Source organism: Scatophagus argus, chromosome 16 (genome assembly GCF_020382885.2).
Source record: "Scatophagus argus isolate fScaArg1 chromosome 16, fScaArg1.pri, whole genome shotgun sequence".
NCBI lineage: Eukaryota > Metazoa > Chordata > Actinopteri > Scatophagidae > Scatophagus > Scatophagus argus.
The window spans coordinates 20,551,471-20,565,131 of NC_058508.1; the positions used below are offsets into that span (position 1 = coordinate 20,551,471).

The 13,661-nt window shown below is 40.9% G+C and overlaps 1 protein-coding gene across 3 annotated transcripts; it reads right to left on the minus strand.

Annotated features, from left to right (window-relative positions):
* LOC124072873 lies at positions 1 to 6,869 on the minus strand. Of its 3 annotated transcripts, none has more exons than XM_046414611.1 (6): positions 6,760 to 6,869; positions 3,234 to 3,384; positions 2,726 to 2,897; positions 1,845 to 1,959; positions 1,665 to 1,760; positions 1 to 786 (listed from the first exon to the last, which is right to left on the minus strand). In XM_046414611.1, exons 2-6 carry the CDS (start codon positions 3,303 to 3,305, stop codon positions 414 to 416), a joined length of 828 nt encoding a protein of 275 aa, XP_046270567.1. In that variant the 5' UTR covers positions 3,306 to 3,384; positions 6,760 to 6,869; the 3' UTR covers positions 1 to 413. The 3 variants fall into 3 exon arrangements, with proteins under 3 accessions (XP_046270567.1, XP_046270569.1, XP_046270568.1); XM_046414613.1 differs by lacking the exon at positions 6,760 to 6,869 and adding an exon at positions 3,985 to 6,472 and having other exon boundaries at positions 1 to 783; XM_046414612.1 differs by lacking the exon at positions 6,760 to 6,869 and adding an exon at positions 6,307 to 6,471.
* Positions 6,870 to 13,661: the final 6,792 nt, after the last annotated feature.

Sequence of the window (13,661 nt, forward strand, 5' to 3'; positions counted from 1 at the left end):
TGCACTGCATTAATCTGACAGTGAGCTTCTGTTCTGAGTTAAACTGAACTAAATTACCATAAAGTACATCAGATTCTAATGTTAACATCAGCAAGCTAAAATGCTACCATGCTGTGCAATGTTCACCATTTTAGTATGCTAGCATGCTGATGTTTGCCAGTTAGCACAAAGTACAACTGATGTCATTAGGTTTTCAGCTATTTAGTTATGAGTCAAAATGTTGGACAAATTACAATTTTAACCTCGATACGGCACAAGATGAAAAGTTAAAGTAAAACCAAAGTTTCTATAATTTGTCCTGAGGGGAACATTAATGTCTGAACTATGCTAATCCATCCAATAGTTGTAAAGATATTTCAGTCGGGGCCAAAATGGTGGACTGACCAGCATGTCTAAAAACTCAGTTATGTAATTTATGGACAGTGGTTTCTCCTCATGGCAGCAGAGTCCGATGTTGACCTGAAGTAGTGGTCACAGTTGAGAATGGGACAGTCTGTAAACAGCGGTCCGTAATCGTAGTACACAGTGTCCTCTGGAGGAGTGTCCTCTGGCCCACCTTTGAAGCCACACTCCTCCAGGGAGTTCTCTGGGTGCAGGCAAGCTTCCTTTGTGGGCACTCGGCTCCGGAAAACCTCCAGCCTGCAGGTCTGGATCCCGACCCGGTCCTGGATGATTCTGATCAGACTGAAAACTCTGCTGCTGCTCAACAAAACCACCTCAAAGTTCCCTGGATGGGCAGTAGCCAAGTCGAACGGGATCATTCTGACACTCAGATGGATGAACCTGCTGGTGAAAATCTGATTATAGATCATATAAAAGCCATTTTACGTGCTCAGGATTTGCATTTTGCTTTGAAATAAGAGTCGCTTGAAGCTCTTTGAGAATGTGGTTGTAATGATTGGTTATAGACATCAATTTGACCTGACCATCTAACAACGTTTGTTTCCCAAACTTCTGCATATCAAAAACTTCTAAACTGGCACAAATTGGACTTTGACACAGGGCGGCCAAATTTTGCTATTAGACCTTTTTCCAAAAGTGTCTGAAAGAGATGACTGGAACATTCTATCATTGTTTTGCTTATGGATAAAATTATAGTGAAAATACGTTATTCCCGTGTTTAAGTAAGACAAGTCCCCACAATGTGACCACGCAAACCCATTTATGTCCCCACACTGTAAGCCATATGTAAACTCATTATTATGAAAATAAGGTCAAAAAAGACACCAGCACTTGTGCAAAGGTCGTGTTGAGGGCTCCTTTGTTTAGTTAGCTGTTGAGTGTCCGTGTGTCCTGCAGGAGTTACGGCATCACAGTGTGATTTACGGCTGATAGCTGAAGCTCAGAATAACTCTGCTGGTTAACCTCACACATGGAGGTTTGGTCTGAATGTCAGTCCAGCCTGACGTCTGTCATCAGCTGCTCACTTTGTTCCAGTTCTGCACAAGTTGAAACTGATCTGGGACATACTTTATTTGAGGGCTTTATTATAATTCATACGAAGTGAGTTTTGGGGTGGAGGAGGTATTCAGACATTTTGCTTTGGCTGAAGTACTCATACAACAATGGGTCATATTATTCAAGTAAAAGTCCTGAATTCAAAATCTGACTTCAGTAATATTTCAGAAATATTTTCAGTAATGTGTGCTTAAAGCATGAGGTACCTGTCCTGTTTAGGGTTTAACAGCCGACGGGGAGTGAATTGTTCCAAACGGGAGACGTCCTCGACCTGGGTGTTCATCTCTGTGCCGTCACTCAGTCTTTGACAGCAAAAAAGACAGCAAAACATCCACAGTTAATAGAAACAAAACAGACAGTCAAACAAAGGAAACACTTTGCTTTACCTCTGCACTTGGCTGCTCAAGTCTCGATAACTGATCGTGTTGTTGGCGTTTTTCAGCAGCTGAGTCAGCGTGTGGAGCTGATACTGCTGACAAGGGACGTCCAAGTTCATCAGGCCTGCAACCCAAGACACGTGGATCAATCATAACGGAGTTTTTCTCGGCACTGATAGTTTTTGTTCATAAAATGTTGAAAGATCAACTTGTTCAGAGTTTTCAAAATGTGATGATAGCAAAGCTTTGAGACCTAAAAGGGACAAAAGCCTCCTCTGACATGAACGATTTCAGTTTATTTTCCGTGTTTCAAAAAAGCATTGGGAGTGATTTTGTGCAACATTAAGAAGGTACTACATGTTGCTGTGTTCTAGTTTATTTTAAAAAGTGCTGATTCAACGTGAATCACAGTCTGCACCTCAAAGTTATTGTCCTGCAAGTCTGAGCTGGAATCTGCTCTATGGAGGTCCTCAAACAGCACTCAGTACAAAAGTATAGTTTACTCAGAGTGCCTGAAGACACAGTAAAGACAAAGGAAACATTGTCCTGGGTTTGTTTTCAAGAGCCAGCTTCTCTTTTCTGTGAGAGGGATAAGAGGAAATGAGCCACTGCTCGCATTATCAGAAGTCTGACTCACAGTGTCCTCCATAAATACTTCAGTACAACCACACTGTGGCATTTGGTTAATACTGACCCACAAATCTCTTTCTAATCTCTTTTTCCTTCAAGATTAGCTTTATCTGACATTCAAAGGAGTTCAAACGGACACTGAAGACTGTTGTGAAAAAGGGGGCTTTTCGATCACGGCTCCCGCCGATCTTACTGTATATAAACCCATAAATCATGGGAAATACTAACTGGCGTGAAGGTGCAGAGAGAACATGGATTACCCTGCTCGAAATCCTTCAGGTTGACTGATCCACTTCTGTCTGCATCTCTGTGGCTGAGCAGCTCGTCCACCTGCTGCTGACGGTCCAACAACCACTGAATCATCTCAGCCAGGAAGGTCTTAAACGCCAGCCTGTTCGACCTGAAGGCCTGGGAGGTTTTGTCCAAAGAAACCTTAAGCCAAGCAAACCATCACATTTCTGACATTTCCGTCAAACTGGTGGACCAAACAATCAGCGTTGCTATCCAGAGCCATGCTAGCATGTGTGTATCTTCACTTGACAGAATGCACTGAATAAATTATAACATCATATAATATAATGTAACGCTGACATTTTGGAGAATACATTTATTCACTTTCTTTCAAGGAATTACGTGATATTTTTCTGAGTGCTTCTACATATGAAGCTACGGCAAACGATTAGCGAAGCTAAGCACAAAACTTTTACTGGTGTGTTTCCCCAACACGACACACACGTTTCCTCTACTGCTGCTTCATATTTTACACACATTGTCAGGCTCTTCTTTTCTACGTTTTTGGGGCCTTTGTTTTTTCTTCTTCTGTTTTTTCTTTGTTGGCATGTCTCATCCAGGGACAGAAGCAACACTCAGCTCTGTGTTTTTGTAGTAGATATGGTGGATGTCCGTCAATCTGTGATCCCTGTGGAAGAACAGATAAAATAATGTTCTTAATACTGTTAATTAAAGGTGAAGTTTGTTTAAACATTATACAAAGAAACAAATCTACAGCAAATTAAAGTGCACTACCAATGAAAACTTGAGCAAGTAAAGCATGTTTCAAAATACCGCACAGGTCACAAGCCCTGTCAACACTATTTATTTCAACCATTTATACTTTTAGCTAATACATTTTTTTTTAGCCACCTCAACTATTAGGTAACTAAAAAACTCACTTTAACTATGCTGTTAATGCATGACTTTTAGCCATGTTAGGCTAACATCTCATTATCCACTTTCAATGATTCATTTATCTTTATTGTTTTTATATTTCAATGTTTTATCCATTAGCTACTTTTAGCTATTTCACCTGCTCATCTGTTATTGTTAGCTAACTATTTCATCCATTCATCTACTATCATTAGCTATCTGTTTAACCTATTTATCCACTGGTTTTAGTTAACTATCTGTTTCAACTGTTACTGTTAGCTAACTAAGCTACTTCAGATGTTTCACCACTGACTGCTTATTTCAGGTGTTTATCCATTACTTTTAGCCACCTATTTAACAGTTTATCTCTCACTGTAAGTATTTTGTTCTTCTCTTTCAACCATTAATATGTCACTTGCTCTGCTGTTTCATCTTTGCATCGCTAGCTAGTTCTCAACCTCTCTCTCAACATGTGTGCTCAGTTGCAACTGACTCATTATTTAATTTAATTCAAATAACATTTTCTGCTTTTCACATTTGTTGAGCTACTCCACAATATGCATACAAAACAGCAGAGGTAACATCTGGATGGGAATAATTACTTTCACGCTTTAAAATGTCCATTTGCAGACTGGATGTGTATTCTGTTACTAAACCTAGTAAACCTTTTTGTTCAAGCACAACAAAAACAGACACACCGTTTCACTGTGCGGTTCAGTGATTAATCCCGTTCATCATTACAGTAACAGAATGACAAAGCGGAAGAACGTAGTAGGTTTTGCGATGGCTCATCCTTCCTGCTCATCCTAAACAATGAGGACAGGAAACAAAGCCACTGCCGTCCCTGACTTTCCTCAGTCCTACTCCGATTCCCAGTTCATGTCCCAGTACATATACCAGTACCAGTCGTGGGACTTGAAGGGAGATCCTTCAGATACGGGCCCCTCCCTCAGACAGAGACAGGAAATCCCGTCTGGAGACTGAGGTGTAAGGGGAAAGACTGACCTGGAGGACAGCCAGTCGGGATGCCTCGAAGTTTCAGTTTTATTTACTGGCAGTGGAATAATGGAATGGAAAAATAATGTGCAACAAATAAATTTACTTGCCGTCACTTCAGTTTTATTGAGGTGAAAGTGAATAAGTGGCCTTAAAAACATTACATGGTTCTCCAGGTTCACAATTCAACTGACATCTGAACTGCTTTTATCACATGTATTTCAGCTGAGAGTTCAGCTGCTTTCAGTTATTACTTTATTTCTACATGCATTTTAATTGCCTTTTTTACACCTCAAATGACAGTTCATGTGCTTTTAGTGCATGAAGTAAGCAAACTTTTCTCATTTTAACTAGGCCTTCTTTTGGATGGATTAATCTATGACAAAAGAAGGCTACACAATTCATAAGATTATCATATTTTATAGTTCAATATAAAAAGGAAGTAGCTGTAAAATTCATGTGAAGTAAAATATTTACCATAAAAATGTAGTGGAGTAAAAGTATAACTTCACAGGAAGTGGAAATAGGTAACTTAAAACTGTACTTCAGTGGTATAGTTTGTGCTCGTACACTGACAATATTACTGGCAATGATACATACAGGCTGTCGTTGTTCCCAGCCTCTTTAATAAGCTAAAATCTCTCTGAGAATCAAAAAGAAACTTCTGAAACATTTGAATGAACTCCATCACCTGTGAATAAAAACAGCTTTTTCATGTTTCAGACAGAGAACACGACGCTCCGAGTCTCCCTGTCGCAAGTCTTTCATCTTTGCTTGATAAAACTCCTCTCATGCATATTTATGCTGCCTCTGCAGCAGGCATATCACTTCAAAGTGGAGTTCAGGTTCTCCCAGCCACTCGTCTTTAAATGGAGAACCACAGGTGTGCTGGTATGTGGAGAGCAGAGTGGGGGTGAACGAAGCCTGACACTTTTTACACTCCGAGTGCCAAGTGTGCACTCATGCAGCGTGGAATTTAAGAACAGTTTCTGATGGTCACTCATGCAGAAATCGATATGTTTTGGGCTTAACAAAATCATTAATTTAAGAAAACATGGAGGTGAAGCAGTCAACCAAGTTTAGCTGATTTACTAATAAACATGAAAATGTAAACGTACAGTTTATGCTACAGGGTAATGGCATTTTATACAGCTAGATAGTTTAAATTGGGACTACAAATAGCAATTACATTTCAATTTATTAGTCTATTGTGACTTGAGTACTGAATAGCACCAAAGTCTTGTTTTATCCAACCACCAGTCAGAAAACCATAGGCAGTTTACCAGCACACTACTTAAGCAAATATATTTTTTGTTACTTCCTGCTAGTTAGAATTTTAAAAAAGAAGACAGACATGAAAAGAAGACATATGGACATTAAAGCAGCAGCAGAGTTTCCTCCACAGTGAATCTATAAGTGCTGTCTGACATGAGCTGTAATCCCTGCTTATGTTGAGAGCAGCTCTAACAGGAAGGTCATGAGCGAGGTCATGTGACCTAACACGGTCACAGTAATGAATGAAGGAACGTAACTGAGTACATTTACTCACAATAATTCAAAATGTCTCCACTACCTACAACAGTAAAATCCTGCTTTGACACGAATGAGTCAGAATAATCTAATGAGATCAGGTATAACAGTCACAGAGGACATTTTACTGTACTTTGAATACTTAAAGTATGTTTTCCTGATTACACACTTTTAACTTCAGCGACATCAACGATACAGGACTTTTTCCACAGGGTGGTCAAAGTACTTTTGTCAAAGTAAAAGTCCTCCTTGGTTCGGTGCTGCGCTTGAGCACAAAATGTTTGGTCACAGCGCCCCCTGCTGGGCGGAAAAACTAAAACACAAATACACTTAGACATTCACTAAAAATTCAGCACATGAATGTAAGTAACTGTGAAACGCGGTAATAAATATAAAAATTTAGGACTTGTATTTACAATGGAATATCTTATAATATGGTATTTCAGGATGTAAAAAACACCCCAAACAAAACAAAACAGACAGCCTACATAAATAATTCAAACATCCATATCATATTCTCCCAAGTTTTCATATAAACCACCATCAGAACTGGAAAACTGATCACTGAAACAAAACAACACTGAAGCAATAATAAAGATAATAATAATTAACATGTCCAGACCTTTGTGAACCTGATCAGCTGTCACAGTCAGTGTGTTTTGTTGTGAATCTGAGGCTGAAATCTGTTGTGAAGCTTCATCACATCCACCGCATCATGTCTGATCTTTAGCTGAAGTGTTTCAGCCGGTGTGTTGACCTGTGAATGTGACTCACGTGTCAGCAGCATTCAGTCAGGCCTGAGCTCCTCTTCCAGGTCTCAGTGAGGTCTTCGTTGCCGATGAGACAGTGTTGACCGGTTGCCATGGGAACTGGACTCACGCAGGGGTTCATGGGAAGTTCCGACCAACAGAGAGGAAATGAAAAGAAAGTCAGAGCAGATACTGTTTTTCTTTCTTGTGTCAGCTCATCAGTGATGAAACGAGACCACTTTCTCACCGTTCAGCTCTGAAAATAAAGGACATGTCGTTTTCTGTCCACTAGGTGGCAGTAAAAATATACAGTTTCATAAGCTCTTATTTAATCTTAATTTGTGAAGTAACTGGTAACTATAGCTGTGAATAAAGGTAGTGAAGTGCAATATTTCCTTCTGTCATAAATCAGTCACAGTGGACATGACTCTAACTTTGTAGAGGAGTATTTTTACTTTATTCTATTGGTACTTTTACTTCAGTGAAGGTTCTGAGGACCTGTTCTGCAACAATGAAAAAAGGGGGTTGTAGAAAATGAAAGCGGAAAAGTTGAGCTTGATGCCGAGTTGTGTAACTGTTGTGTAAGAAGTTTCTTCACTGGGTCTCATCATAAATATTAAAACCAACACAGTCAGCATAGACAAGCAAATATGTGAATCACAAACCTGATTAATGTGCTAGAAAGTCTGCATGCACTGATTCACGATTTCTCAGCTTTTTATTTCTGGAACATTTTCCCTAACACAATCTGCGTCGTCAACGTTCCTGAGGTTCAGATTCTGGTTTCCTGTGGAAATTTTCTCCATCTGTGATCGATGAGCTGATCTGTGCCACAACACGACCCAAGACGAGGTGACAGACCCCACCCTGATGATACAGCATGAAAACCAGCAGGCCCCGATTATAAGGAGCAGAGAGATGTTTAAAGGGACAGTTCACCCCAAAGTGAAAACACAGATGCTCCCTCTTACCTGTCGTGCTGTTTATCCGTGTAGACACTTTTGGTTTGAGTTGTGGAGACGTCTGTCAGGAAGATGAGCCTCTCCAGACTCATTTCAAAGACAACAGAATAAAACACCAAAATTATGAGCTACTAAGAGAAAACATGAGACAACAAGACGTGTTCAGACTGTGAAAACTGATGAGATAGTATGTAAAATGTGTGTCATACTCCACCACAAATATTGTGTAATACAAAGTCTAAACAAACAAAACAAAACAACAAACATTATGAGATTACAAGATCCTAAGTAAAAATGTTAGAATTAGCCAAAATTCTGTGATGGTAAAATCTGGTACATTTTGATTTTTATCCTCCGTTTAGTTTATTATAATTTGAATTTTTGGTCACACTGCATAATACAGGCTGTGATTCACATTGTAATTCTGCTGAATGAACACAGGAAATGAAAAATGTATTTTATTCTATTTATTTGTTGTAAAGAGGAAGCAATTTAAATAGTAAATGTCTTCTGCCGGAGCATTACAGTGCTGACCTTTTTTTAAAAATATATCCAATTTTTTTGTCCATCTGGAATTTAGATCAGGCCTTAAATGTGTGTCTATATACACATACATACTCAGTACTGCACCACACGTCTACACGGCTCACACACACACACACACACACACACACACTCATATGTGTGTCCTTCTGCTGGCTGTTAATTTACACACATCAGCTTGAAATCAGGTCGTCTCCTTCACACCATAAATCACACACACACACACATGTACGTGTGTGTGTGTGTGTGATTTTATTTCCGTGTCACGTCACTCTCGTGCTTCTACAGATCACAAAACTTTCCTCTTTGGCTTCTCTTGTTCTGCAGCCCAGTGAAGCTGTGATCCATTAACCCACTTCCTCTTTACATAACCCACGTGAATACATTAGATTAAACATGCACTGAAGCTGTTTACGACTTTCCCGCTCGTGCTGTTCTTCCTGGTATTAATGACGATGAGTTCATGCTGCAGAGACACACTTTCCTCGTCTTTCCTCGCACTAAAACGTGTTCACAGTGTTTCCTCTGTGGGTTCCAGCCTCTTGTTTATATTCCCCTCCCGTGTTCGGTTCTGATTTGTTGTCCAGCCTGGTCTGGCCTCCGTGGGAGTCGCTGGTCCTGCGTGGTCGGACTGGTGAGCAGGCCAGTCGGTCCCATTGTCATTGAAGGCCTCACAGTGCCAGCTGAGCTCTCTGGGCTCCAGCTTTCACCAGCGTCCGCTGTATGTTCTCTGACTTTATTTCTCTGATCTCGTTTTGACATGTTTGTGTTTAAACAGTTAAGACCAATACCGTGTCCATGCTAATCAATACCACGACTGTTTGATGCCCGTTTTGATTCCCGTCTCCTGTCGTGTCTGTCGGGTTGGGACGAAGTTAACCGTTCACCTTTAGCAGTGTACCGTGTTCGTCTTAGTTTGGCTGTTAGCTGCATGCTAACATTTAGCAGATGTTAGCATAACATAATGTCAGTTTGTTACATTATTAGTCACAGAAGGGTGGAATTGACCAGATATTTCCATTCATCTATTTATTTCTGGGTTATTATTTTATGATACCTGTTGAATCAGGTCTTAGGTCATAATCCAGAGTAACGCGCTGTAAAAGAATATCGGATAAAAGCCTGTCAGAATGTCATTGTGCCTTTTTGCCAGTGATTTAAACTGATGTAAATTGATTTAAATTTGCTGTGTGTTTTCTGGGAGCTCAAAGAGCACCCAGTGTATTTCATGAGGCCATTATGTTTCTGCATAAATTACTGCCTGCAGCTGTAGCGCAGCAGACAAAAGGCTGAATTATTCCTGACAGTTGGGCTAATGACAGTACTTTTCTTGCCTTATAAATCAGTATAACTAAATTCACTTGCAGAGATGGATTAGCTGTTTGTTTAGTGAGGCTCAAACTGCAGCAGCTCCCGTGGAGAGGTAAATCAAGTCGACAAATGAATAAATAAATAAATTCCCAAATTTCTGTTCCTTCTGAACTTCAGTGGTGGAAAATGTCAGCTGGTTTTGGCACTTGTGCACGTTGGCAGGCTCTTAAATGGCAGGCAAAATGTCGTCGTGTGGAAAGTTTCACGTTCAATAACCAGAAATCCTCTAGTTTGGTGCCAGAAAACTTCGCTTGGCAGGCTTGTTTTACAGAAAGGACAAGAAGGGACGGAGCTTATCGGCGGCGGCTGCTTTCTAAGAGCGACGCGTTCACCTGCTGTTGGCACTTTGTGGGCATCCACCAACACCACAAATTCAACTGTGTAAACAGGTGTTGTTGTTTTGTTTTTCTACCCTCCTCAAAACGAGAAGCGTGAGGAGTTAGTTAAACAGCCAGTTTACAGCAGGCTGCAAACGTTAGCATGTCCGGCTAACTAGCTTAGAACCCAGAATCGGTTGGGTTAGAAATGAAAAGCCAAACACTGATTATTTCCAGAGAAGTTCGAGTGGTGAATCTTTACACACATACATCTGTGGTCTGCGCCACCTGAACAGTCGTAGCAACGACGGCTGAGGGGGCCTACGAGCCCATTTCATTTACTTCCGTCTGAATGACGACGCTGCTCTTTCAGGACAGGTGAACCTGAGGTTAAATTAAAATTATTTCCTGTCACTACGGGCCTGAAAAGGTGACTGTAGGAAAACATCCCTCAGAAGACAGTTCAAAGTGAAATCTACCTCCTCTCTGAGGATAAATAAACAAGATTCTGAAGAGTAGAAGGCAGCTTTTAATCGCTTGGCTTTGATTTTGCCTTTTAAGATGGCAGAGATATCCAGCGCCTCACTGTGAAGACACACAGCTAATGGTGACACGCTGGTAAAACGTGCTGACCTCGTATGACCTGCTGTTCATGGAAATTTATTAGTGTTGAGAAAACAGGGCGCAAATCTGAGCCACAATTAACCATCCAGATTTCATCTAGCTAAATTCAGAACATTAATCGAGATTTGTTAAGAAGTACCTAAACCACATATGAGCACAAATTTAAGTTTATGTACAGTTTGCAACACAGCACAATGTAAACATAACGTGGCTCGAGAGATGGCGAGTCAGTCCATCTTGGTTCAGGATGAAGGATATCAGTAACAATCTGATGGATTGCTTTCAGTCTTTTAGAGACTTTCAAGATCCCCAGAGGATGAATCTTGATAATCACGATACACATTACGCCTGCTAAACATTAATATGTTAGCATGTTGTCACTGAGAGCATGTTAGCATGCTAATATTAGCATTCAGCTCAAAACACTGCAGTTTGCAGCCTGACTGAACTTCAGCTGCACTTGTTAGTTTTGTATAAGTTATTGAGAAAAAATTCATGAAGAAAGTGATTCACGTGTCTATAATAACATCACAATATAACGATTTACTAATTAGGGATTCCTCAGTTCCTCAGGTGGCTCTTCTTTTTTTTTCTCACTCAGGATTTTGTGTAATTATTAAAAAATGGTACCAAGAAATGAAAATGCTACTTTAATAAATCAGTAACTCGGCGAATCTTGCAATCGTGTTTGTTTTGGGAGCTTTTCAAGCAAACAGTAAAGTCCTACTGCCAACCAAATAATTTCAAAATCCCTGTTAGTTGTGTTTGTCATTTGTTAACATCTGACTCATGTCTCCGTTAGACCACAGATTAGTTTTAGAGCTGCACTTCTCTCTCTCCTTTCTCCACTAATGTGAGCGGCCTTTAATAACTCTACATTTGATGTAATAAAAAATGCATTCTGACTCACCGGCTGCAGCACAAAGAAGCTCCTCTCGATGAATCACACTGTGCTGCCAATAAAAGCGGTGACCATCAAACGTACCTGAAGCCAGCTTTGTGTTTGTGTGCGGCGGCCTTACAGCTTGTTCTGTCGGCTGCCTGAAACTCTGAAGACATCCTTGAGGATCAGATGGGAGTTTGGTATACGTGATGAGCATGTGAAGTGAGTGAGAGGGAACCCGGTTGACATGCTAGCATGCGAACATATGCTGAAACACAGAACAGCTGAGGCGGATGGGAACATCATTAGTTCTGCAGGCAGAAACCAAAGTGTTAGACAGAATAAAAGTTCATCCTCTGGGGAAAATAAACGTCTGCAGGGGTTTCCGGTCTGGACTGATGCTGCCAGAACTCGTGTGTCCTCTCAAAACCTCCTAATTTCCTGATACAAAACCATCTGATGCAGATTTACTTCAATCAATTGATGACTCCCCTCTTCAGACAACAAGTTCAACGTGTAACACTGCACCAATTGGCTGTTTATAGCCAGAGGATGATGGGTAATCTGCTGTCTGTCGTCCTTACTGCAGCCGAGAGTGGACGTTTATCATTTTAATCGCCCCCACCTTTCATTTGTAATGTGAGAACATTTACGCTGTTGTACTTGGAGAATTTAGCCATGATTGTAAACCACTGGCTTCAAGTACCAAGATGGTCTGGGACAAACAGGAACGCCTTGGTGGACAGCGATGGCGGTGAAAATAAATATTCTCTCCACAGTGCTGTTGTCAAGGAAATGCTCAGAGCGAAGCAAATAAGAGCGAGGTCAGGGTGCAATTTGTTTTCCTTCTGTGCACGTGTCCTCGCGGTGTTGTGTCCACACGTGGAGCTTGTTGGAGGGCTGCAGCCTGCAGTGTGTGGGAGGCTGCTTTCTCGCCTGTCAAAAGGCACACATGGCACATGGCAGATGTTCACTGTGGCAGATCCAGACCCCCTTCACCTGTCTCAGTTCCTGTCCTCAGTGCATGTGCAGCAGCAGCAGCAGGGGGACGAATACAGGGGGATTTGTAGAGTGGATGATTTGACCCAGGAGGCTGAGAGACCAGTTTGGAGAGTTCTCATCAGCTTTGCTGTTTAATCCCACCGAATGTACTGACATTATAGCGTGAAGCAGGAGAGGACGGGCTTGTTTTAGAGCCTGCTGTCACTAACTGTATGACAGATATGAGGCAACGTTGGGGATGAAAAATTATGTCCGTAAAATTAAGTATTCTGTTATATATCAAATTATATATATTTATTACTATAATCGGAATCAGTGTTGTTGCCACATATGTTTACACATACAAGGAACTTGTCTGGGCACAGGGTGCAAATACACAGTGTAGATGTAGAATTAGAATTGGAAAGTACAATATTTACAATGGCTGTACTATATTATATATTAATATGTTATACTCTTATTGCATTATATTTTTTATGTCTGAAGGCACAATTTGTAAGATATGACCTGAATTTTAGTTTCATTACATTCACAAAATGAATTAACATCATCAACAGAGTGTGAAGTAAAGCCGTTGAGGCCGTCTGTGTGCTCCTCTGGGCCGCCAGACTCCTGCAGAATGAAGGAAGTCATAAGATCACCAAAGTTATTCATCCTGAGGGGAACATGAATGCATCAAATGTTATGACAACTTTTCTTTTTTTTGGGGGGGGGGGTCACAAAGTCGACAGGATTCATCTTGAGATATTTCAGTCAGGATCAAATTCCCAGCTGTTGGGATGAATACCATGACAGTAGCAGAAGTGTTAATTAGAGTCGTGAATGTCGTTGGCAGATATTTGTTCTAGTTAATTTGACAGCAGCTTCATTTTCAGAACGTATTATTGCCGCAGGACAAGCCTGCAGTGCTGCTCCTCTTTGCTATGCAAACGCAACATTTAACATAATTACATAACGGCGGCAATCTTTCACCTGATCTTTCCCTCCGCTTCGGCCTGCCGGGGCTCACAGAGATTCTCATCGGGCTGGGAAATTGAGTCTGGTTATCTGAGAGAATCTAAGAGACTGGGCGG

Bases quoted from the DNA above. Each gene is read 5' to 3' on its own strand.
- LOC124072873 (XM_046414611.1), bottom strand. From the start codon at position 3,305: ATGCCAACAAAGAAAAAACAGAAGAAGAAAAAACAAAGGCCCCAAAAA. The intron at 2,898-3,233 runs GTGTGTAAAATA...GCTTGGCTTAAG, and splicing joins GAAAAGAAGAGCCTGACAAT to GTTTCTTTGGACAAAACCTC. The intron at 787-1,664 runs GTACCTCATGCT...GATTTTCACCAG, and splicing joins TTAAACCCTAAACAGGACAG to CAGGTTCATCCATCTGAGTG.